Raw genomic sequence first — 27,610 nt, 5'->3', positions numbered from 1 at the left:
TCCTTTGTGTAACCAGCTTTCATACAGGTTCCGTTCACCAGGGACGTTTTCTGTATGACATCATTGTATTCTGTGTATTTGTAATTCTGTGTGATTAGTTAGGTATTTAGTAAATAAATAATTAAACCCAATTTTGTATTGCTGATTCAACTTGTTAGCCAGGGTTCGTGAAGATAACCAAGAATTTACAACTTTCATTATGAGACTGAAAATAAAACAAGGGTTAATATTGACTGCTATCGATGTAAAATATTACAAAGTATTTTAAGAGTTTATTTGGAAGATAACGGCTCTATAAACGTTCTTCCGTGGTGCCCCGACTTTCTAGTTAATTACATTTACATGATTAGCTTAATCAGGTAATATTAATTACAGAGAAATCATTTTATAAGTTAGCATGTCATATCACTTAATCCGGCATAGCCAAAGACACGACACACAGGAAACTGTTGAGCGTCATAAACCCAGTAGCATTGCAGTTCTTGACACACTCAAACCGGTGGAACCTGCTACCATACCTCGTTCAAAGGCACTTAAATAATTTTGTCTTGCCCATTCACCTTCTGAATAGTACTCATACACAATCAATGTCTCAATTGTCTGAAGGCTTAAACATTTCTCCTCCCCTTCATCTACACTGATTGAAGTGGATTTTTCAAGTGACATCAATAAGGGATCACAGCTTTCACCTGGATTCACCTGGTCAGTCTGTCATGGAAAGAGCAGGTGTTCCTAATGTTTTGTAGACTCAGTGTTTGTTTCCCATGCCAATAAAGGCATTTGAATTGGAAAGAGAGAGAGAGCGCATTTCTCTGTTGAGTGAAACATGAGCATGCGCACTTCTTCGCATGATATTCCTCGAACTAAAAAAACAAATGCCCGTAGCAGAGACAAGCATTAACTTGTATCCAAAGTAATTCCTAGTTTTCAAAATGTTTTAAAACATTATTGACTTGTAAGATGGTAACGTGCTGGACGTTTCTTATCCCAGATGTGCTTGGTGCATGCCCTGCATTTAGCTAACGTTAGTTTCCATGGAGATCCTCTCATCCGTGTTCTTATGTCTGTATTGCAATATTTACTTCGTGTAGAAAAATGTAATATCCCGTTCAATTACTGGCTCAATGGCTGAAACCGACGATAATTAGTACTTGTACAGATATTGAACTTTTATGCATAATTCGTTGATGACAATAGGATCTATATTTATAATATAGCACATCATATTTTATCTCTAAAGCGCTATAGGACATGTTTCCGCGGGGGCTGTAAAAACTGATGCACACGCTTACACAGGGGCATCACGTGACACAGGCACGCGGCTGGAAAAGCAAAGTGCCAGACATTTGTATAATGTGCTGGTTTCAGCTTGCTAGTATTACAGCGCTTTTGGTTGAACCCTTTTGGAATTACGATATATAATGCAGTTTAACAAACGAATATTTTGATGTCATGTTTATAACGATAATGTTTGCTGACTGGTTAGCCTGCAACGAACACGTGGACATTGTTGTTGTTAGCCTTGTGGCTAGCTGTCATTCATAGGCGACGAAACGGTTAGATCGCACCTATTCTGGTAATGAAACTACCTTGCTTGGCTCACAAATTTATTCAAAAGATGATTGTTTTCTCAGCATGACAAGTGAACGTAGATCCCAGAAAGACTGGTATTCTATACTTGAATCCAGTCCATCGGATGGGTTACAAGACCTCAAACAGAAGTACCAAAGACTGGCCTTAATGGTATGTGTAAACTCTGGCGTTCTCCTGTGTCATGTCTTTTCAATTGTACTGATGAATAAACTGCTGTTAGGTTTATTTGCATCTTGATGAACCATGTCAAAATAGGTCCCAATAATTGAGTGAGAGGCGGGGTGAGAAAGTATCTTGACATCACGTTACTGTTGGTCCGTTAGCACTTAGCTTGTATTTCTAGAAAGTAATACATTTTATGAATATAAACACACCCAAGACTACATTAATCCACTGCGCTCATGCTTTGGCATGAGTTCTGGGAGTGTCTTCAAGATAAATCTTCTAGGTGTCGGGCAAGGTTAGGCTACTTATCATGCAAGCTTAGATTGTCGATGTGATTGATGACTGTATGATGAAGTATTAACTGCATCTTGCCCTCTGATATTAATCTGTAAATTTCTTTTAATCCTTGACAGAGAACAACATAAAATGGATTTGTATAATCCAAAACCCATTTTAATTACTGAAATCACCTAGAAACTGTAAAATCAATCATACTCTAATCAATAAGCTATAACCTAAAAACTATTTTGGTGTTGATTTTCAGAGTAATGCTTTTTTTATCTGAAAATGTTTTTGTCTGAAAATAGCTGCACTGTTCTATAAACACAGGGCTTTGAGCAAGAGTATGTTAGTTCTAGTAATTATGTATGTTTATTAGCACACGGTAAGTAGGACATAGGCGTAGGCCACAGATATCACCATTAACTGATTACTGGGTATTATTTTGTCAGACTTTCTGGATTTAAGGTGCTGTTGGATTTCACATAAACCATAGGCTTTATGCTTATCAATTGTAAAAACATTCAAACCTCAAGCTACCATCAATGTCAACATTTCTTAAAATAATATTTGATTAATCCAATGTTACTTTGAACAAAACATCCTAGACTTTGCTGTTGGCATTCCCCTTCCCCCCTCAGTAATGCCCGCTCACGTCCGGCCTCCCTCAGACATTAGGGGGCAGTAGTGTGATGATGGTGGCCTTTTGCTCTGCCACCAGCTCATCCGCTCCCATCTTCTGAATGCCTGCACAGCACACGCCTCAGCCTCGTGGTAGAAACAGACAAGTCTGATACAGCACAGAGGGAGAGAGAGATGATTCATGGTAAGAAGCGCCTAGTGCTCCAAATTGCCAGTGCTTTATATTGTGTTCCAGCCTCTCTAAGCTCCATTAGCCCCAGTAAATGAATATTTTACAATGCGTGCAAAGAGACATCAATTAAAGTACGTAACTCCACAGGAACGGAGGGTGGGCCATTTTATAAGAGCCGGGGCTTTTCATTGTGTTATGTATTTATGAAAAATAACCTGAGCTGCATGGGGACTCAGAAGTGGGGGGGAGGAATTACAGCAAATAGGTTTCTCTGCTGTAAAATGTCAAAATACTGTCTGTGGCTAGAATTTTTACAGTAGATGAAAATATGTTTAATTCTGAGCTTCAAATTTTCTCAAATGTCATTAGCAAATAGTCAATCACCAGGCTATAGTGAGTTTTAATCAGAAACTTGTGAGAAGTACTGTAGCAGCATGGACTAGTGGGTCTGGAGATGGAGGTGTAGGCTGTTTTCAAGCCTTACACCATGTCTACACTGGATTTTGTCTCCCCATACCAAACGCGGTCACGACACACAGGTTGAAATATCAAAACAAACTGAACCAATTATATTAATTTGGGGACAGATCGAAAAGCATTAAACATATGGCAATTTAGCTAGCTTGCAGTTGCTAGCTAATTTGTCCTATTTAGATTGCTAGCTTGTTGTTGCTAGCTAATTTGTCCTGGGATAAACAACATTGAGTTGTTATTTTACCTGAAATGCACAAGGTGCCTTCCAGGCTTTTTCTTCTTTGGACTTTATATGGCGATTGGCAACTAACTTTAATAATAAGGTGTATTACCATAATTTACCTCAGTTCATCTTTCTATCACCCATGTGGGTGTTACCAATGAGATGGCACGTGGTTATATGCTTCTAAAAGCCAATGAGGAGATGGGAGAGGCAGGACTTGCAGCGCGTTCTGCACCACAAATACAATCAACTTCTATTTTAGCGCCTGGCAACGCAGACGCTCGCGAGCAGTGTGGGTGCAATGATTTGAATAACATGTATGTGTAAATTTATTTTGCAACACTCGTGCACGCGGTGTGACCGGTGTGGTCAGCATGTTAGTTCCACAGCCAGATACTTCACACCTGTAAGCTTCCAGCACAGAGCACTGTCACAATCAGATCACAAATGGGAGTTGGACATGCACACCCTCTGGGACTATATCACCACTGTGGAAACAAGCAGCTTCTCTAGGTTTGCTTTGATTTCCTTCAGGATTTGAGAGAGCCACAAAGCTGGTTCAATGGTGTGAGAAGGATTTTGTAATGTTCTTTAGAAAGAGAACAATATATTTTTCTGTCAGAATGTTGACTGAATCAGTTCCTCACCCCATCCATCAGAAAGCCAGACCCATTTCTTGATCACAGGCGCCTGGTCACGTACATATACTTGTCATTTGCATTGTGTGACCGCTCTGAATGTTTTAGAAAATGAGCTTCCTTTCTCAGCCTTCTGTTGAGTCTTTGTCCTTTTAAACTGTAACACTTCCATTGCTGAACAATACTTTTAAATAGGCTAGACGATAAAGAGGTTAGCACTGGTGTTACAGGTTTTGTTTTTTCCATTTATGTTTTGAGGTTGGACTATTAGCACGTATAGCATGTAGGGTGCACCGATTTGGTGTCACCTCGTTAGTCAGTATGTGTTACACCTGTGCTGGCCCAGGTGACAGTTACGAGTGGCTGGACCAGTGCTCCAGTTGTCTTGAGAGATGTGGAGGGTCAACACCTTTAGTTGGCTCTCCCTATTTGATTTCAGAAAAACATTCCTTTGTCTGATCTTCCCTGTTTTTTTGTTTTGCTCAACTTTTTTGTTTGCTTCCTGTCTTAAGTTTGGTGTGGGTTTTTCTTTTATTTGCCTCTTAGTGGGCACATTTAGTGGGTGCTCATGGTGGGTGTCTTTTAGGTCCCAGTTGTTGTTGCTAGTCAACTGTCAGTGCCCCATGAGTGTCTTTCAGAACCCCTCCTAAAATCCCACATTTTGTTTTGTCAGTGACTCTTTGTTAATTCCTCCTTATGTTTCAGCATAAGTTTGGTTGTCTTGCACGGGAAGGTAACACAATGGGGGCTCATCCAGGATCTATTTTCCCATGAGTATGGTAGTTGCTCTAATCACCTACTCTGAAGCTTTGCTCTGCCCACATATTGGAGTGTTCAAAAGACACATTTGTGGTGGAGTTTCGGTCCCTGAACGGTTATAAGATTGGTGGAATCATTTTGAAACTTGCATAAACACACAGCCTTGTAAAAATAAAAAGCCATGGACTTTAAGTTGGAAGCATTTGTGGAAAACCCTACATGGGAGATGCTAGAAACATGTACGAAGGTGAATATGCTCATCATTGCAAAGCATTATGACATCAAGGTGGCATCTGGCGATCCAAAAGCAGTAGCGGTAGTTGGTCACTGCTCCTCCAAAGTGTTCTTGTGAGAAAAGCTCAGTGTACGCTGCTTTATCTCTTGATCAGAGTTCAGATTATGACACTGTTAACCTGTTGAGGACAGACGTTCCGCTAGCGGAACCCCTAGCCAACAGCCAATGGCATCGCACGGCGCGAAATACAAAACCAACTAAAATACCACAATTCAATTTTCTCAAACAATCAACTATTTTACACCATTTTAAAGATAAGACTCTCGTTAATCTAACCACATTGTCCGATTTCAAAAAGGCTTTACAGCGAAAGCAAAACATTAGATTATGTTAGGAGAGTACATAGACACAAATAATCACACAGCCATTTTCCAAGCAAGCATATATGTCACATAAACCCAAATCACAGCTAAATACAGCACTAACCTTTGATCTTCATCAGATGACACTCCTAGGACATTATGTTATACAATACATGCATGTTTTGTTCAATCAAGTTCATATTTATATCAAAAACCAGCTTTTTACATTAGCATGTGATGTTCAGAACTAGCATACCCACTGAAAACTTCCGGTGAATTTACTAAATTACTCATGATAAACGTTCACAAAATACATAACAATTATTTTAAGAATTATAGATACAGAACTCCTTTATGCAATCGCTATGTCCGATTTTAAAATAGCTTTTCGGCGAAAGCACATTTTGCAATATTCTGAGTACATAGCTCGGCTATCACAGGCTAGCTAATTTGACACCCACCAAGTTTGGGGCTCACTAAACTCTGAATTACTATTAGAAAAATTGCATTACCTTTGCTGTTCTTCGTCAAAATGCACTCCCAGGACTTCTACTTCAACAACAAATGTTGTTTTGGTTCCAAATAATCCATAGTTATATCCAAATACCTCCGTTTTGTTTGTGCGTTCAGGTCACTATCCGAAGGGTGACGCGCATTTCGTGACAAAAAAAATCTAAATATTCCATTACCGTACTTAGAAGCATGTCAAACGCTGTTTAAAATCAAGTTTTATGCTATTTTTCTCGTAAAATAGCGATAATATTCCAACCGGGCAACGTTGTATTCATTCAAAGGCTGAAAGAAAAAAATGGAGAAGTCTCGTGACCGCGCATCTCCAGTTTCACTGTCCCCAGGCTGACCACTCACAAACAGAGCTGCTGTACTTTGCCCAGAGACAGCAGACACCCCATTCCACTTTCTGGCGGCTTTAGAGAGCCAATGGAAGCCTTAGAAAGTGTCACGTTACAGCACAGATGCTGTAATGTCGATAGAGATGCAACAGAAGGACAACAAATTGTCAGACAGGGCACTTCCTGTATGGAATCTTCTCAGGTTTTGGCCTGCCATATGAGTTCTGTTATACTCACAGACACCATTCAAACAGTTTTAGAAACTTTAGTGTTTTCTATCCAAATCTACTAATTATATCCGTATTCTAGTTTCTGGGCAGGAGTAGCAACCAGATTAAATCGGGTACGTTTTTTATCCAGCCGTGAAAATACTGCCCCCTATCCCAAAGAAGTTCAAGCTGCTATCCTTCGGGCTTACGAGTTGGTCCCAGAGGCATACAGACAACATTTCCATAAATTACGAAAGACAGAATCGCAAAATCATGTTGAGTTCGCAAGGGAACAAGCATGTCTTTTTGATCGGTGGTGTGGTTCTCAGGAGGTCAAGGACCTTGAGGACTTAGACACTCATACTTCTCCAGCAGTTAAAAAATTGCCTTCACAAAAGGGTTGCTACCTACATTTGAGCACAAGGATCTCTCTTGAGAAAGCTGCAGTTCTTGCAGATGAGTTTGTTTACACCCAAAACTACCATCACAAATAAAGCACCCAGTAGTTATGTGTTTAGCCTGTGTGTAGCCCTGGCACACATTTTATTTTGATGTATGTTTTTCCATTTTGGAGATGTTTTTGTTTGGGCTTGTTCCAAGGGGACAAGAGTTACAGAAACATACATGAGTTTTTCAAAACCTCTGAGTTTTAGGCAACTATGTCCCCCCCCCCCAAAAAAGTATAAAATAAAAACTAAATAAGAAAATATTGTCAAAAAGAAGTGGGTGTATATATTAGAGGTCGACCGATTTATGATTTTTCAACGCCGATACCGATTATTGGAGGACCCCAAAAAAGCCGATACCGATTAATCGGCCAATTTATTTATTTGTAATAATGACAATTACAACAATACTGAATGAACACTTATTTTAACTTAATATAATACTATAAATTTAGCCTCAAATAAATAATGAAACATGTTCAATATGGTTTAAATAATGCAAAAACAAAGTGTTGGAGAAAGTAAAAGTGCAATATGTGCCATGTAAAAAAGCTAACGTTTAAGTTCCTTGCTCAGAACATGAGAACATATGAAAGCTGGTGGTTCCTTTTAACATGAGTCTTCAATATTCCCAGGTAAGAAGTTTTAGGTTGTAGTCAGCTATTATAGGACAATTTCTCTCTATACGATTTGTATTTCATACACCTTTGAATATTGGATGTTCTTATAGGCACTTTAGTATTGTCAGTGTAACAGTATAGCTTCCGTCCCTCTCCTCGCTCCTACCTGGGCTCGAACCAGGAACACATCGACAACAGCCACCCTCGAAGCAGCGTTACCCATGCAGAGCAAGGGGAACAACTACTCCAAGTCTCAGAGCGAGTGACATTTGAAACGCTATTAGCGCGCACCACGCTAACTAGCTAGCCATTTCACATGGGTTACACCAGCCTAATCTCGGGAGTTGATAGGCTTGAAGTCATAAACAGTGCAATGCTTGAAGCATTGCGAAGAGCTGCTGGCAAAACGCACGAAAGTGCTGTTTGAATGAATGCTTACGAGCCTGCTGGTGCTTACCATCGCTCAGTCAGACTGCTCTATCAAATCATAGACTTAATTATAATATAATAACACACAGAAATATGAGCCTTAGTTTCCGGATTCGACCATATTAATGACCTATCACGTTTATTCTTTCAGTGAAATACGGAACCGTTCCGTATTTTATCTAACGGGTGGCATCCATAAGTCGAAGTATTCCTGTTACATTGCACAACCTTCAATGTTATGTCATAATTACGTAAAATTCTGGCAAATTAGTTCGCAACGAGCCAGGCGGCCTAAACTGTTGCATATACCCTGACTCTGCGTGCAATGAATGCAAGAGAAGTGACACAATTTCACCTGGTTAATATTGCCTGCTAACCTGGATTTCTTTTAGCTAAATATGCAGGTTTAAAAATATATACTTCTGTGTATTGATTTTAAGAAAGGCATTGATGTTTGTGGTTAGGTACATTCGTGCAACGATTATGCTTTTTCGCAAATGCGCTTTTGTTAAATCATCCCCCTGTTTGGCGAAGTCGGCTGTCTTTGTTAGGAAGAAATAGTCTTCACAGTTCGCAACGAGCCAGGCGGCCCAAACTGCTGCATATACCCTGACTCTGTTGCAAGAGAAGTGACACATTTTCCCTAGTTAAAAGAAATTCATGTTAGCAGGCAATATTAACTAAATATGCAGGTTTAAAAATATATACTTGTGTATTGATTTTAAGAAAGGCATTGATGTTTATGGTTAGGTACACATTGGAGCAACGTGTACCTAAGCGATTATATGCAACGCAGGACAGGCTAGATAAACTAGTAATATCATCAACTATGTGTAGTTAACTAGTGAGTATGATTGATTGTTTTTTATAAGATAAGTTTAATGCTAGCTAGCAACTTACCTTGGCTTCTTACTGCATTCGCGGAACAGGCAGGCACCTCGTGGAGTGCAATGTAAAGCAGGTGGTTAGAGCGTTGGACTAGTTAACCGTAAGGTTGCAAGATTGAATCCCCGAGCTGACAAGGTAAAAATCTGTCGTTCTGCCCCTGAACAAGGCAGTTAACCCACCATTCCTAGGCCGTCATTGAAAATAAGAATGTGTTCTTAACTGACTTGCCTAGTTAAATAAAGGTGTAAAAAAACAAAATTGGCCAAATTGGTGTCCAAAAATACCGATTTCCGATTGTTATGAAAACTTGAAATCGGCCCTAATTAATCGGCCATTCCGAATAATCGGTCGACCTCTAATATATATACATTTAAAATGTTTATTTTGGAGGAGGCGACACATTTTAGTTGTGAAATGGAAGTTGTTTTCTGTTGGTGAGAACTTGTCCAACAAAAATATAGGATATATTTGTTGTCTTAAGGGGGAAGGTGTCACAGGTTTAGTTTTTCCCATTTATGTTTTGAAGTTGGACTTTTAGCACGTATAGCATGTTAGTACGTAGGGGGCATGAATTGGTATCACCACGTTAGTCAATGTGTTACACCTGTGCTGGCTTGTCCATCTCGTTAGTCGGAAGGTGTTTAAGAGTGGCTGGCCCTGTGCTCCAGGTGTCTTGAGAGATGTGTGAATGCTGTCCCCTCAGTCATAAAACACAATTCTGCTTCAGTTCAGTGCAAATTGCTGTTAATGATTCAATCAGGAAGTACATTTTTGGCTTGTTGTAAAGTTGCTTTTTTTCTCATCCTATTCAGATTGTCCTTTTACAAAGTGAAAACAACACTGTGTAGTGTAATATTTGATAATGCCTCAGTGCGTTGTAAGGAAATGTCGTGGTTGGACTCCAAGGGTGTGTGTTTTAGGTAGTGAGTTGTGATTGTACACTGAACAAAAATATAAATGCAACCATTTCAATGATTTTACAGTTACAGTTCGTATAAGGAAATCTGTCAATTTAAATAAATACGGCCCTAATCTATGGATTTTGACATGACTGGGAATACAGATATGCATCTGGTGGTCACAGGTTCCTTAACCTCTTGGGGCTAGGTGGGACGCTAGCGTGCCACCTGTGGTGCACTCCATCAACAGCAGGTGCATTTCAAGAGCGGCAAATTTGAATCCAAATAAATGTCAAAATTCAAATTTTTCAAAAATACAACTATGTTACACCATTTGAAAGATAAACATCTCCTTAATCTAACCACGTTTTACGATTTCAAAAAGGTTTTACGACGAAAGCATAAATTTAGAGTATGTTAGGACAGTACATTTACAAGAGTTGTGTGTAATGTTTTGTCAAGTCAAAGACAGGGTCACCAAAACCATAAAACCAGCTAAAATGATACACTAACCTTTTACAATCTCCATCAGATGACACTCCTAGGACATTATGTTAGACAATGCATGCATTTTTAGTTCTATCAAGTTCATATTTATATACAAAAACAGCGTTTTACTATGGCATTGATGTTGAGGAAATCGTTTCCCTCCAATAACCGGCAGTCAAGTCAGCGTCACAAATTAAATAATTAAAATTAGAAAACATTGGTAAAATATTATATTGTCATTTAAAGAATTATAGATTTACATCTTTTGAACGCAATCAACTTGCCAGATTTAAAAATAACCTTACTGGGAAATCACACTTTGCAATAATCTGAGCACTGTGCCCAGAAAAATACGCGTTGCGATACAGACTAGACGTCATGTTGGGGAGATCTAAAATCGAAAATACTATGTAAATAATCCATTACCTTTGATTCTCTTCATCAGATGTCACTTCCAGGTATCACAGGTCCATAACGAATGTAGTTTTGTTCAAAAAAGCTCATCATTTATGTCCAAAAATCTCCGTCTCGTTAGCACATGATGTAAGCCAGCCGGACTTCTCGTCATGAACGAGGGGAAAAATATATTTCCGTTCGTTCAAACATGTCAAACGTTGTATAGCATAAATCATTAGGGCCTTTTTTAACCAGAACATGAATAATATTCAAGGTGGACGAATGCATAGCCTTTTATAACGTATTGGAACGAGGGTACCCAACATGAAGTAGCGCCAGGTGTCTAATGGGACATCACCGTTCCATGGCTCTTGTTCGGTCAGATCTCCCTCCAGAAGACTCAAAACACTTTGTAAAGGCTGGTGACATCTAGTGGAAGCAATAGGAAGTGCCAAAATATTCCTAAACCCCTGTGTTTTTCAATGGGATAGGTTTAAAATCAATACAACACATCAGGTATCCACTTCCTGTCAGAAAATGTCTCAGGGTTTTGCCTGCCAAATGAGTTCTGTTATACTCACAGACACCATTCAAACAGTTTTGGAAACTTTAGAGTGTTTTCTATCCATATATAATAAGTATATGCATATTCTAGTTACTGGGTAGGATTAGTAACCAGATTAAATCGGGTACATTTTTTTTATCCAGACGTGCAAATGCTGCCCCCTAGACCCAACAGGTTAAAAGAAAGTTAGGGACATGGATCAGAAAACCAATCAGTATCTGGTGTGACCACCATTTATTTGCCTCATGCAGCGTGACACATCTCCTTGATTGTGGCCTGTGGAATGTTGCCTCACGCCTCCTCAATGGCTGTGCGAAGTTGTTGGATATTGGCGTGAACTGGAACAAGCTGTCGAGCAAAGCATCCCAAACAGGCTCAATGGGTGACATGTCTGAGCTGGTAGGCCATGGATGGACTGGGACATTTTCAACCTCCAGGAATTGTGTACAGATCTTTGCGACATGGGGCTGTGCATTATCATGCTGAAACATGAGGTGATTGTGGCAGATGAATGGCATGACAATGGGCCTCAGGATCTCATCACGATATCTCTGTGTATTCAAATTGGCATCGATTTAAAATGCAATTGTGTTCATTGTCTGTAGCTTATGCTTGCCCATACCATAACCCCACCGCCACCATGGGGCACTCTGTTCACAACATTGACAGCAAACAGCTTGCCCACACAACGCCATACACACTGTCTGCCATCTGCCCGGTACAGTTGAAACCGGGATTCATCCATGAAGAGCACACTTCTCCAGTGTGCCAGTGGCCATCGAAGGTGAGCATTTGCCCACTGAATTCGGTGACGACGCAGAACTGCAGTCAGGTCAAGTTCTTGGTGAGGACAACGAGCACGCAGATGAGCTTCCCTGAGACGGTTTCTGACAGTTTGTGCAGAAATTCTTTGCTTGTGCAAACCCACATTTTCATCAACGGTCCGAGTGGCTGGTTTCAGACGATCCTGCAGGTGAAGAATCCAGATGTGGAGGTCCTGGGCTGGCGTGGTTACACATAGTCTGCAGTTGTGAGGGCAGTAGACGTACTGCCAAATTCTCTAAAGCGGCATCTGAGGCGGCTTATGGTAGAGAAATTAATTAACATTACGTTAGGGCTGGGCGATATAGACTAAAAATCATATCTTAATTTTTTTTAAAGTTATGGGCTATTCACAATGTCTAAATGTTTGTTTTCTGTAAATAAGTGTTGTTGTACAATTTTAAGGTCAAATACACTGCATTTCAAACAGTCAGCAATAATCTAATGTAATCAGGGCTTATGAAGTTACACCTAGGCTAAATATAAGCCTTCCACAACCATAAGACCCACTAATAATTTAATTATTTCATAAATAATTTAACCTGCTTTTTTGGGGGGGCAATAATCACTCATCTGGCTTTCAAGTCTATCTATGAAAGTGCCTTTTTTTAGTTACAAATTTAACTAGAACCATGCATAATGCACATTCACTAATAATGGCTTATTGTATCAAGCATTAAGCTATAGAAAAGGAACACAGGTCTCATCAACAATCTCTCAAGACTGCATGCTAGTGATTAGTCAGCTAATCTTTATATTTCAAGTTTAGCTAACTTGGATGTATTTGCTAGCTAACAAGGTAGAACAGTTGAATTGTTATGAGCACACCCTTCTGTCAACTGTTTGAAAAGCATGTTAGCCTGTCCACTTAGTTCAGATGTTCAAATAAAGTGGCCTAACTTATTTCTCAGAATGGGAACGAGTTGCCAATTCCGTATATAATTGTTTTATGCTTATTGCACATTTTATAAAACACAGACTAGACAGCTAGTATAACAGTCTTTGGCTAAAATGCTGCTAACAGTACGTAGTACCCCAATGCCAAACATGACACTGAGCATTCATTTTCCAGAATCAAACTTCACTGATTCTCGTTTTAGTAGTGTCTGCTCTGCGCGCAATTTGAGTAGTTGAGACATAAAAAGGGTATCGTTAGAAAAGGTAACTTCTTCTTTATAACAGTAAGATAATCTCTCAATGTGTTTGTGTCCTTACGACCGATTTTTCTGTTGGACCAAACCGCAAATGCAAATAGCGAGTTGAAATTGCTTGTCAGAGCGAAGGATTTCTCAACTTTGTTGGAGTGTGAGGTGTGGAGGGGCCTGGTCTGTGTAAACGATAGAGGAAGAGGCGAAACGAAGTTTCACTCTCGCTAAGATCTGTCCAAAATAAGGCCAATGCTTTTCTATGTGCTTATTTTGGACCTCAGGGAAATGTTGTGGTATGGTTATGTTAGATCTCCAAAAGGTGTTTGGTACAGTGGATCATGAGATTCTGTTAATCAAACTAAGAGCCATGGGCTTGAACAACTTAGATGTAAAATGGGTTAGCTTTTATCTACAAGGAAGAAAACACATGGTGAGTGTGGATGGGACCCTGTCTAAACCCAAAATCTTGAACTGCAGTGTACCCCGAGGGAGTGTGCTGGGTCCACTTTTCTTTCTGTTGTGTGTATAAATTATCTAAAATCTGCCTGTACATGTGACCTTTTCCTTTATGCAGATGATTCTGCACTGTTGGTTTCTTACAAAGACAAAATTGTGGTTGAGGAGGCCCTCAGTGCTGAACTTCTGAATGTCAGTAAACGGTTATATTATGACAAGCTGTCACTTCACCTTGGAAACAGTCCATCTTGCTCGGGTCCAAAGTGAAACTGAGGAAATCCCTGGATTTTAAGGTGGTAGTAGGTGACTTAGTAGTTACAGCAAAAGAGTCTGTTAATTATCTTGGATGTGGGCTAGATAACCTTTTGTGCCATGCTCTCCCCTGTCAGATGGTTATATCCAAAGTGAACCATAAAATGTGGTTTCTGGCAAGAACCTCCAAATATCTGGATAAGAATGCAATGGTGGCATTGGTAGGGGCTCTTGTTCAGTGCCACTTCGACTATGGGTCGTACTCAGCTGCCATTCTTTGGAATAGTCTTCCGAGGAATTTGAAATGTATACCTTCAATGGGTAGTTTCAAATTCTCAATGAAAAAATTGCTAAATAGTTGCATGTTTCAAGTGAGTCAAGATTATAGTACAGTACGTGGCTGAGAAGAAAATACCCAGGATAGCATGTGGTCTGCCTATTGTCTATCATATTGTGAATGTCTTGTATATATTAGGGATTGACTTGTTTTATATGTTAGGGGTATGAGAGACAAGGGAGATGTACCTATCAATTGTTGTTTATTAGTAAATTGAACTAGTAATTAGCTAATTTTATGAAACAACAATTTTGTCTGTCATTGTGTGTTGCCAATGCAGTTCCTAATCTTGCTGCATTCCCCTCTTCCCCCTCCAAAAGGACCACAATGGAAATAAGCTGCTAAGCTTTATTGTGTTATCCTTGACGATCTTTCTTAAATTGTATGTGGAGGCGGACATTATGTATTTTTTTTTAATTGTTTGCCAGTCTTCAAGTTACTTAAAATGTAAATTATATTTGCGGTGGACATGTATTTGCCTAGCTGAGACCATTGGTCATTGTAGTTCAGTATCACCCCATGTATCATTACCCGTTCTTGAAGAGCTTCCGTTTCTGAACTACAGTGACCATACAAGAACACACGCAATGGTCTGTGTGAATGCTGCTAGGATAGATCTAAGTTTTCCAAAAGCCCCTCCACCACCTCCCTCCTCTCCCATAGGCGGATCAGGAGCCCATGATCCATCCTCCTGCGACCCTCACTAATCGGTGGCTGAAGGCTGGACTGCATAGACCTGCAGGAGGAAATTAGAGCTGTTCCATGTGCAAGGAAACACACAGACAGGGCCGTCAGTATCCACTAGAGAACAGGGACATACCTCAGGGCCAGTGTGAGCATTACATGAGGGGATCCTTCAGTATTGATATTAGTCAGCGGATGACATAATGCAGATATTGCTATAGCCCCTCTCCCCTAACAAAACAACAATAAAACGCAAAAGAGAGCATGGGTGGTATTGCTACTGTATTTGGCCAGAGGTGTCATGGGATGGCCAATACTCTTCTCCAGCTCTCTGCCCAAAGCTGTCTGGGATAACGGTTCTGTCCTCTGATGTCTCAATCTAGTTGTGTTTGCAAAACTGTACTCTGCCTCCTCTGGTAAATTGTCCAGAAGAAGAGCATTGGTCCATCAGCAAATTACCCAGAAAAAGCTGACAGTGCAGGTGCAGGCTTTTTCACTGGCAGATTGTCAACGACTACTATGGTCTAATTAACCTAGCTTCTGTCTAGTGTGTCTGAGCCATCCCCTCTCCTCTCCCCTCCCACACCTCTCCTCTCCCCTCTACCATCTCAAACAAAGTACTGGTTCAAGGGACTGATGGCTGCTGTGATTTTGGTCATTGTTTCTGTTGTGATGGCTGTTGTCAGTCTTGTCATTGTGGCTGTCTCTAACCTGTGTTTCTCCTGTCCTCTGTACTGGCTGACAGTATCACCCCGACAAGCAGGGCCCAGGTGTGACTGTGACTGAGGCAGAGGAGCACTTACACAGGTTCATTGAGGTCGATCAGGCTTGGAAGGTCCTGAGCAACCAGGAGACAAAGAGAGCCTATGATCTGCAGTTGCGTGGTAAGTCGTCCTTCCACAGTTCAGAGGAGTCTCTCAGAGGAACACACTACAATCCGGCTCCGTTAAACATTCACTCTCCCATAATGTACATTACATCTACACTAGCATATTGTACTCCCACTCTCTGATGCTCTTCTTTCAGCCACCATCTCATCCCTCTCACTCTTTTTTTTTTAATAGCTCTGCTGTGATTCATTTGAACATGAAACATGATTTTTCATTTCATTACACGTTTGGAATTTTATATTTTTATTTATTCTTACTGGTTGGTTCATGCTCAATTAAATTCAATAGCAATTCCCCTTGGGACCATCCCTTGCTTAATATTGAGTGATAAAGAGTGACGCTGTGTGAAGTCACTAAGGCCACATATAACTAGTAGGCCTATTTTGTGCCTGAAAAGGTCACACTAAATGAGGCATGAACCAATCCAGTTTGCATAACTTAAATTCTATTTCCAAGATTTCCTTGAAACTTTAAAAGTCAGAAGCAATAATAGTCTCTAGTACCGACTGGCCTGTTTTACGAAGTATGTTCACGTGATCATTTCTCACTTATCTGGGTGCACAAGAAAGGGCAGAGAGTGTGTTTTGCAAAGACCCTCCTATTCACCCACACACACAGCAAAGACATGAATAAAACAAGCAAGAGATTGTGTCGGGCTCCTGACAATGGTTGTTTTCTGCCATCTCTGTCCCTCATAAAATGCTCCTTGGAGGACAAGAGGGGAGGAGAGCAGGGGCTTCTGGGAGGAGAGAAGGGGGAAATGTAGGTCAGGCCTGTTACACATGGCCTAGCTTTACATGAAGTGATATGCTCCCCCGTGATCCCAGGAAAGAGGTTCCCCTAGCTAGCTCTCCATTAGGACCTTCAACAACTCTACATCCAGGCCCTGTGTGTGTGTGTCTGTGTGCACCATTAGCAGGGGAGAGCTCTCATCGCCTTTGGGGGCAAACACTCAGCCAGCCAGCCACAGCACAGTGCCACTCTATAAGGCAACACATTCCAGCCATAGCATTGACATATAGAGTGTCTGTAATATAAAGAAACCCCTCTCTGGCCCTCCATAGATGGTATTGACTTTGTCTTCCATTGTATGCTGCCTTACAATAACCAAACTCCAAAGATTCCCTCCGTAAACACCCTTTTTTAACCGCTTTTTAAATCATTTTTTCACTCATCCTCTGAATATCTAACATTTAGATCTCCATGGACAGTTATCCATTATGACCTAACAATGAGTAGGAAAGAATTGAAGGTTGTGTTTTCATTTAACAATCATTTTGATTTCCAGCATGAATACTTTATATCCAACACACATTTTTATAACACAGACAAATCAGAGTTTCTCTGTTGAATGTGAAATCTGGGCATTCTTTGTTGGCCGGTCTAAGAATATTGTATGTACTTCATGGCTGGTTGCAGGGTGATTGTTGTATGCACCCAATAGCAGAGGTGTAAAGTACTACTTAAGTCGTTTTGGGGGTTATCTGTACTTTACTATTTATATTTTTGACAGCTTTTACTTCACTACATTCCTTAAGAAAATAATGTACTTTTTTACCCCATACGTTTTCCCTGCACCCAAAAGTACTCGTTACATTTTGAATGCTTAGTGGAACAGGAAAATGATCCAATTCACGCACTTATCAGGAGAATATCCCTGGTCATCCCTACCTCCTCTGATCTGGTGGAATCACTAAAGACAAATGCTTTGTTTGTAAATTATGTCTTGAGTATTGGAGTGTGACCCTGGCTATCCATAAATTAAAAAAAGAATGTCGCTGTCAGGTTTGCGTAAAATAAGGAATTTTGAAATGATTTATACTTTTACTTTTGATACTTAAGTATATTTTAGCAAATACATTTACCTTTGATACTTAAGTATATTTAAAACCAAATACATTGACTTTTGCGCAAGTATTTTATGCAAGTATTTTCTCTTATGGTATCTTTCTTTTATGACAATTGGGTACTTTTTCCACCACTGCCCAATAGGTAGGGTTGGGTAGTAGACTAGCAGCGCACAGCTCCCATCTGTCTGGCTGCTGTAGATCTCTGTAGTGTTCAATCAGAGGCAGATCTCCAGTACCTACCAGTAAACATCACCATAGTGTTTAATGTTGCCCAGCCATTCAGAAGGACTGGCTCATTCTCCACTGTGATCAAGTGGGGCTGATAATTAAAACAAACACGACTGAAGCCAGCTCAAAGGCCTGTTTCATCCAGATTTCAGAGGAACTCAGTCAGTCCTCCTGTTGTTTATCAGAGGGAGATGGATGAAACTCTGTTGCTAGGCCCTTTTGAACTTCATCATGAGTGGAATGTTTTATCTTCTTGCTCATTAGAAATGAAGGGGGATGGATATTCATCCATTACTATCCCCATGTCTATTACAACTGATAATGTATAGCCTTTCCTTCCTCAAAGTGATATTCAATACCATTACAACAAAGAAATAGTTAAAAGCTGATAGTCTCAAAGCATTAGGAACCAATCCCATGTTGGCTGGCAAACTATATCATAAACAACCGGCGTTGCAAATCAGTTTGGTACTGAGACCAGGGTTGCATTTTCCTGTGTTTAGGCAGACATGTATGGTAATTACTAGGGACGGTAATTGTGTTTTGTGGCGGAGGGAGAAGTGTGTGTGTGTGTGTGTGTGTGTGTGTGTGTGTGTGTGTGTGTGTGCAGGGTGGACTCGTTCTGCTCCAGGTCTCTGACACGCTGTTGGGTTGTCTAGGAGCGATGTGCAGCCGGCCCTGACTAACACTAAATCATCTCATTCTTAATGTGCACCACCTCCACCGCCCCATCGCCAAACACATAGTGGTCGTCTTCCCGGGTTGTTTCAGGGCACCTTGCAGCAGCCCACTGGAGAGGCATGTTTCTCCACCTCCCCAACACTGAGACCAGTGACCTCCATAGATCTCCAACCGCTCGCCACGAGGCAAAATACATGCTTTAGTTAACACTATCTGCTCTAATTCACTCACAAAACAGTAGCTATGCTATGTAGGCCTACATCAGGGGTCGGCAACAGGTGGAAGGATTGTTTTTTTCTCCCTCAAAGTAAAAAATAAATACAAATTATGTGCGTGTTTTGTGGGGGATTTCAGTTTTTAGTAAAATAAAACACAAATCACCAGGAGTTTCATTTAGTAAATCTGTTCCCAAGTATTCCCACAAATAAAATGAAAGGATGTGATCGTGTCTCAGTCGTATGTTTTAATTATCAGCCCCACTTGAGGTATGAAATTATTATTTTGAAATACAATCTCTTTTTGAGCTTAGTTGTCGTCAATTTCCTGTGTACAAATGATTATTATCATTATGTTCGTGCCCCCGACCATCCGCGCTGACAAAAATGGTCCCGCGGCTGAATGGAGTTGCCTACCTCTGACCTGACCTACATAATTCAAGAAGATTTAAATGGATATTCCCATGAAACTGATTGAGATGAAATTATTGACTTGTAGATGCAGTTTGGACATTTCACCTGTAAAACGTGAAGAATTATCATTCATGATTGACAGTGATGGCCTAATTTGGTGTATTGCGAAAATATACACCAAAAATATGCCTATGCAGTGGTAGCATTTTGAGGAGGCATTTTATGCACTTTCTAAAATGATATTCAATAGGCTACATCTTGTCGATACAAACTTAGAGAAATGCTGACGTCATAAAAAATGGTGCTCCGGCACCTGAATAAAATAGCAGTTGTTCATGGGACCTGGCAGAGCCTCCTTGGGATCTCTCAGTAGTGACTGGCTGTCATCTGGGCCTTCTGGGCAGGGTGCATCAACTGGCTGAGTCACCCTATTATTAGGACATGGTCACTCTGACTCCCTCAACACTAGCAAGACTACAGTGTCCCTTCAAGACTACAGTGTGCAGTGTAGTTGATCTACTTTTGTTCCTTTACAAGTCATTTTGAGGCTCTGATCAGGCATGGACATTTATTTGCCCTGTAGTATTAGCTTAACTGTTGAAGCACTGTGACAAAGGGTACCAGTGAATGTATAGCCTCGTTTTGTATGATGTATTGAATCACCTAGATGTAGGACTGTAATTTGCACCTGACCACTGGCAAATTATGGTCTCACAAGATTGCAGTAACAACGGCAGAAGTTACACCAATCAAAATGTAGATTTGGTTATCTGTCATTTGAGCCTCATCCCTAAAATGGTACAGTATATCACCAGGATGAATTAATAGACACCTTTACTCAATTTACTGACACCTTTCCTCAATCTCACTGTACCGCTACTTAAAACACTCATGAGAACAGCAGGTGAAAATGTATTCACCAAACCTATCCAATGATATCCATACATAGCTGTGAGGTAGGCCACTTAGGCTCGTCTCCTGACTAATTAAAGACCAGCATTAAAGAGTGGCATCAAAATGTGCTAATTACCGTTTCCTCACAGAGACTGGTGAAGAGGTACTGCTGGGAATGGAGTGAAGTGTTAATATCTATTACTGTAGTTGTCTGTCTTTGTTCTTATATTAACAGTAGGCTGGCCCATAACGTCAAATGTCTGACACATTTTGAAGTACAATACAGATAAGACTAGGCTATATGCACTGTTATAAACCAGGACGTTTGGGTCCAGGATACTGAGACATAGTTCATCCATCCTTTGCAGGGAGGTATATCTGTATCTTGCATATTCAGCACTATGTGTCCTAACGTTACCTAAGAGCGTGTCGGAATTGTCACCAAAGATGACCGCACTACTCTGCGTACTTTCAAAGTTCTTGAAATGTTCCGGATTGACTGACCTTCATGTCTCAAAGTAATGATGGACTGTCATTTCTCTTTGCTTATTTGAGCTGTTCGTGCCACAATATGGACTTGGTCTTTTACCAAATAAGGCGATCTTCTGTATACCACCCCTACTTTGTCACAACACAACTGATTGGCTCAAACGCATTAAGAAGTAAAGAAATTCCACAACTTAAATTAAGGCACACCTGTTAATTGAAATGCATTCCAGTTGACTACCTCATGAAGCTGGTTTAGAGAATGCCAAGAGTGCAAAGCTGTCATCAAGGCAAAGGGTGGCTACTTTTAAGAATCTAAAATAAAATATATTTTGATTTGTTTAACACTTTTTTGGTTACTACATGACTCCATATGTGTTATTTAATGTCTTCACTATTCTACAATGTAAAAAATAAAGAAAAACCCTTGAATGAGTAGGTGTCCAAACTTTTGAGTGATTCTGTATAAAAACATATAAACAATCCTGGAGGGGCTGCCTAATGCCTTCATATTCCTTACTATGTAGACAGAGATTCATGCAAGATCTCAATTGTCTTCCCCAAGAAACTACCATTGAATGAGATCAGAGTCCAACATCTCACATCCTCCCATCTCCCCTCCATCTGCCTTTCGTTTGTGTGCTTTGCCTGTGATACTCTTGAATCTCCTGTGTCACTCTCTTGAACACTGAATGTCACTGGCACAACAGTAGCCTACAAATATTTATCTGAGAGCGTCAATGTGATTTTTAAAATCTGTATTTTCTATTGTCAATTATTGTATCATTGTGGAGTGACACTTTTTTTAAAATATAGATTTGTGATATTTTCATGTTTCTTCTGTGTCTCAATACAGCCAGCGAACTGAATCAGAGTTGGCCAGTCGACGCCTGTGTCTGTCTGGATGACATGACTTGGGATGACGGTGAGTCAAGTTATAGTCATCTTCTTTATCTTACTTATTTAACCATGATCTCTTCTCTGCTGCCATTGAAGTCATCGTAGATAGATCCATAAAGTCCTTCTCCACCTGTCTCATCCCATGTGCCCCTTTTCTCTCAGCTGTCTGTGTTCTCTTTTCAGATAACGAGGTGTACACGTATGGCTGTCGCTGTGGAGGGGAATTCTCCATTGGAAGAGAGGAGGTGGAGGGGGAAGAGGCCATTGTGTGCTGTGATACCTGTTCACTCAGCATAGAAGTCAAGACGACAACCTGACTGACTGTCTCATTGTTCGCCAGATGCCTCTAAATCCTGAAGAACTAGATCAAGGAGGTTCATAGTTTTATTTTAATCTACATCCACCGAACACGTGTCACATTTGAACCTCTTTTTAAATGTGCACCCCATGGGACCTTGTGCACCTGTCTATTGGACAATGAAAGCAAATGTGATTTTGCTCCTTTAAATGTCATGCAATAAAATCATGGTGCAAAATTCAACTAACAACCAATCAAGTGAACTGTGTCATGGTAATGGGTGTGTGGGTCTCACATGCACGCACATATAATGGGCTCTAGTTTAACAGACCTTACACAATGGTAAATCTAAGGGCTCTAGTTTAACAGACCTTACACAATGGTAAATCTAAGGGCTCTAGTTTAACAGACCTTACACAATGGTAAATCTAAGGGCTCTAGTTTAACAGACCTTACACAATGGTAAATCTAAGGGCTCTAGTTTAACAGACCTTACACAATGGTACATCTAAACGCAGGTGGTAGCGCTATAGGTTCAGGGGTGTGTCTGAAATATGTTTGCTATTTTCATAATGAAAGATATCGGCGCACTTGCTGCCGTTGGTGCCGAAAGGGCTGGGTTTTGAATAAACAGTGTGTAGAGGCTTGGCCCCTCACTGGCCAATCAGAACATGCTCCATGGTGAAATATTTGGTTGCTTCAAGTTGTGTATTTAGGGTCTTTTATGTATTGCCTTGGAATCAACTCCAATTCCAATGTTAGTCCGTTTTATAGTTTAAATAATACAAAATAAAAAAATGTATACCTTTGCTAAATACATTAACTTGAACCCATTTGTTGTGGCTTCAATAGCATTCACACTGGTTTAGGGGCTAGGCCTCCTGTAAATTGCATTATGGCTGAGCATGGACATGTCAAACATTGTCAATGCACAAGATTCAATTCATTGTTGATAAGGCCTAGAAAGAGAGCGAATAATTTGAAGCAAGTTCTGAACAAAACAACTTGATCTTAAATAGGCTGTGTCACACTTACAGGCACCATCATTTCTCCCTGTGGGCATATAATATTAAAACAACGTGGAGGGTTTTACGTACATCCAAACTTTCAAAAGTAGCTGGACAAAATCCACTGTAAAGAGAGAGATAATGTCCACTCACTGTTATAGTGCTCCCAAATAGGTCTATGTTTTCTGAACATAATTGAAACCTATTGGATCGCATTCAGATCGGGGGTTTTATGCACGTCCAAAAAAAGGGACCTGCATGGCTAAAATAATGTGGGCATGCCTACAGTGCATATATAAAAAGGGAATGCCAGCTCCCTGTTTTACTCCTCTCAAACTTTAATAAATCTTTGGTGATTTTTAAGATTAATTTCCAAGCGGTCTCAGGAGCCAAACCCTTTATCGACAGTCTTGACTACTTCGTGATTGCATTGGGCAGGACCAAAAAAAATTACTTAATTGAGAGGAGGGAAGGCTATGCTTGGTTTTTAACCAAATAAAACGAAATGGGGAAAAAACATTTAGTGTTTTTGTTTCTCAATACGATGTATACAGGCACCAAAAGCACATTAGGTTCCTCTAGTTCCATGTTCATATGGGCAGTGGTCATCACGGCTAGATGGGCAGTGTTTCCACTGTCAGAATTCATGCCATAACTGTGTTAATGCTAAAACCTGCTTTTGATTGGTCTTAACTATCCCTGTCAACACTGCCTGAAATTAGCACGTTTTTAAGGCCACACCTAAAATATTTCCACCTCTCCCATCTGAGCGCAAGCGAGCTGATATAAGACATGTAAATTGCCAAACCTGGCGTTAGGCCTGGAAAATACCAGTGTGCCAGTTTTTACATGACGAAATTGCAAACTATAATGCGTTTGACACTTTTGATGCCTTAACGCCAGCAGAAAATGGAGCCCTTAGTCTCTGGTAGATCCTGAAGTCCTGTTGAGTAGACCCTGAAGTCCTATTGAGTAAAATAATCTGCACTTTGTTTGCACCCCCCTTCCATTGTGAAAAGCAAATGGCTCGGTAACTTGTTAGCTCTTAACTTTGTTTGCATGTAAATAAATTCTTTTTTTATAGACTCAATGCGGTTACAAACGGCGTCCACACTTCACCACAGAAGACCACCCTAGTGAATGCCAACATTTTTGTCTTATTGTCCCTCAGCCCCCATGTTGGCAGATAGCAGAGGTTACAGCAATGGGACGGGGTCATGGCTTCATTATACTTCAAACAGAGTCATTAGGCTGTTCGCTAAAATCTATCCTTTTGTAGCAGAAACAGCTTGAGCGGGGCGAACCACACTTTTCACCAATATCCCACAGTCTGAACCAGGGCTAGACCTGCCATTGGGCCAGCAACAGTCCGAACCCTAATCCACTGTGACATCAATTAGGAATAATCTCATCACTTTTAGAGATTGGGCTTGTCAAAGCTTTAATTAAGTTCTCTCGGTGTCTCTCCTATATAGTGCAGACAAGATCAACAACACATTATGGTGTAGTGATGGACATTAGAATCCCAGAGGCGATATGTGTGGATGTCACTTTTAACCTGGTGTGAACTTGGGTTTCTGTTTGGAGAAATCTTCTATATTAGTTTACAGTTGGAAAATGTGTATGTTCAGCTCCGTATTGATTTAAATGACTTCCAATAGTAGTCGGAATGAACGATCGATATGATGGCATTTTGAGCTTTGTTTTGTTGTGACTTAGAAATGTTGTAGATTCCGATGATCCTCTGTAAAGGTACAACAGTGGGGTCTGAAATTATTGACACTTGATAAAGATGCAAAAATGACTGTATAAAATAAATAATTCAAATACTGAGCTATATTGTACGCTCCAAAAAATTGGGAAATCTTATTATTTTATACCTGTACTATTGCTCAGAGAGATTTCCTTTTTTCAATACCTTTCAATACCTCAGCGTGCGAGGATAACAGCACTGAGCCTTTTTCTAAATGTTTTATGAGTTGGAGAACACAATGGGGGGATCTTGGACCATTCCTTCTTACAGCATCCTTCCAGATCCTTTATATCCTTCATCTGTGCTTATGGGCTGCCCTCTTCGATCCAAACCACATGTTTTCAATGGGTTTCAAGTCTGAGATGGCCATTGCAAAATGTTGATTTGGTGGCCAATTAACCATTTCTTTGTGGATTGTGATATGTGCTGTTTTCTGCTCAGGGATTCTCATTTTGATGCCAAACACACCACTGGTGTGTGTGGCAAAGAGCTTGACTTTCATGTCATTCAACAAATGTAAAGCCTGGTGTTTGCTAAAAGGCATTGGCACTTGGATTGAAACCAGTGCTTTGGTCAAATGACATGAAAATGGAGCTCTTTGCCCACGCACACAAGTGGTGGGTTTGGTCTCGAAATGAGAAGACACAAGCCGAAAATAACCCCATACCTACTGTCAAATATGGTGGTAGCTCTGATGTTATGAGCTATTTTTCTTCCACTGGTCCTGGGTCCATTGTTAAGGTCAACGGCATCATGAACTCTACCAAGTAACAGGACATTTTAGTCAAAAACCTGGTTGCCCCTAGCAGGAGGCTAAAATGTAGCCTGAAGTGGATCTTCCAGCAAGACAATAACTCAAACACACGTCAAAATCCAAGTGTTATGAATCTTATATACAGGATACACATGGTATACACTGTCCAACCAAATGCTTACTTGCAGGTTTCTTCTTGACAATGCAAGAACCTTAACATCATTCTCTTACCCTGCCACGGTAATTCACCTAACCTGCCAAGTTAGTTATCCTAACCTGCTATGTAAACAAATCATCTGTGTCGAGAAACCATCAGTCTCATAACAACGGAACTGACCAGTGGCAGGTGTCATTGGGCGTTTCCTGATATCAAGAAATGCTCCGAATTGTGGTCTGCAATATAACCATATTGCACCCCCCTGGGGGGCCCCTGTGTTAAGTCAGTGTGGAGGAGGTGTTGTTGCCAATCCTCACAGCCTGTGGTCTGCCCGTCAGGAAGTCCAGGATCCAGTTGCAGAGCATAGTGTCCAGGCCCAGGGCATTGAGCTAGGATGGAACAATGGTGTTGAATGCTGAACTGTAGTCAATGAACAGCATTCTCACATAGGTGTTCCTCTTGTCGAGATGTGTTAAGGCTGTGTGAATAGCGATGGAAATGGGATCTTCCACATGGATTTGGTTAATTGGCCACCAAATCAACATTTTGCAATAGCCATCTCAGTCTCTGGATTTGAAACCCATTGAGAACCTGTGGTTTGAATTGAAAAGGGAAGTCCATAAGCACAGACAAAGAATATCAAGTCTCTGGAAAGATTATGCATGGAGGAATGGACTAAGATCCCTACCAATGTGTTCTCCAACTCAAAACATTTGAGGGAAAGGCTGTGCCGTTATCCTCGCAAGGTGAGGAATTGAAAACGGGGGTGTCAATAATTTTAACCCCAACTTTTTTTATTTTTTAAGTATATTACTTGTTAAACAAAATCGAATATTTCCCCATTTTATGAAGCATATATTGGTCAGAATCTTTTATTATTTCTATGAGACAGTAATCTTGAACCTCACCGTATATACTGTACGGGAAAAAAGTGGGGCCTCCTACTCTCTCCGCTAGTTGTTGTCAAGATATTGGAGGAGAAGGAGTCCTGTGGCGCTGGGTCTTTCTGTGTGAATGGCAGCCGTAACCTGAAACCCCTGTCAAGTGTGAACAGAACGAAGGAGAGACTTTCACAGATCTCCTTCCAAGTTCACAGGTATCTTTGAAAAGAACGCCTGAAAGGGAGGCTCACACTCAAAGGGGGAGGGAGAGAAAGCCACTCTTTCTCCTAATCAACCTCAATGGATTTTCTTCCCTAGTTTTTCCTCTGGAACTCCGACTTAATCTCAGACGGACAAAGGAAGGACCCCCCCCGCCTCATCTAATTTATATCCCAACACACTGAGATCTGTAGAAGTAGTGCTCTGCTATTATTACCACCAATGGAATTGCCGCTCCCAGAGACTTGGTGTTAGCTGGACAAAAGGTGGGCTTTACAGTACACTGCAGGTGTTACTTAGTTTGAAAATCACATGCAGTAAAACAGTAGGATTTTTGAACGCTCATTAATGTAAGCTCAATATTAGAAACCGCTTGTCTTCTAGCACAAATAAATGATGAATAACTGGTCATTTCTTTAGTGGCCATTATTGTTGGACATCTGTTAGAGAAGGACTCATGACCAGCAGATCATCTAAACGGCAAGTCAATTGTTTGGCAATATGTACAATATTTCCTCCTTTCAGTTAAGTGAAAGTCTTGTGTTGTGCTATCTAGTACCTCCTCAACATGGCTTAATGCAGAGAAGGATACCAAGCCCTATGCAAACAACACTGCCTCAGAGAGAAAGACCCTAGTAAACGCTCGGCTTGTTATTTGGAGTTTGTCTGAAGCATTGTGTTAACACTGAGACTTGTTAGATAGTGAGATAGACTGTGTGAGAGTGACATGTTGTCAACACCTCAAACCACCATGTTTCTCCTCTTGTTTGCCTTAGAGCTCAGTGGGCAACCCTCTTTACACAGAGCCCATCTTAAACCAGAGGGTAAACAGAAGCCTTCCCTTAATGTGACATTGGTCCCATGCTTTAGCCTAGCTGCCAGGAGGGGACAGACAGAGAGAAGTCTACTCTGCTTGACTTTACTGCTAAACGAAGGCCACATCCAATACA

The 27,610-nt window shown here is 40.6% G+C and overlaps 1 protein-coding gene across 1 annotated transcript; it reads left to right on the top strand.

Annotated features, from left to right (window-relative positions):
• The first annotated feature begins 1,272 nt into the window (after nucleotides 1–1,272).
• On the top strand, nucleotides 1,273–22,132 carry dnajc24 (DnaJ (Hsp40) homolog, subfamily C, member 24). Its single transcript, XM_014125524.2, has 4 exons — nucleotides 1,273–1,743; nucleotides 15,779–15,917; nucleotides 21,548–21,616; nucleotides 21,775–22,132. The coding sequence occupies exons 1-4, from the start codon at nucleotides 1,636–1,638 to the stop codon at nucleotides 21,906–21,908; spliced, it is 450 nt and encodes a 149-aa protein (XP_013980999.1). The 5' UTR covers nucleotides 1,273–1,635; the 3' UTR covers nucleotides 21,909–22,132.
• Nucleotides 22,133–27,610: the final 5,478 nt, after the last annotated feature.

This window comes from Salmo salar, chromosome ssa10 (assembly GCF_905237065.1).
Source record: "Salmo salar chromosome ssa10, Ssal_v3.1, whole genome shotgun sequence".
Classification (NCBI taxonomy): Eukaryota; Metazoa; Chordata; class Actinopteri; order Salmoniformes; family Salmonidae; genus Salmo; species Salmo salar.
Note: the sequence above shows the minus strand (reverse complement) of the source record. Positions and strands in the feature narration are given on the sequence as shown.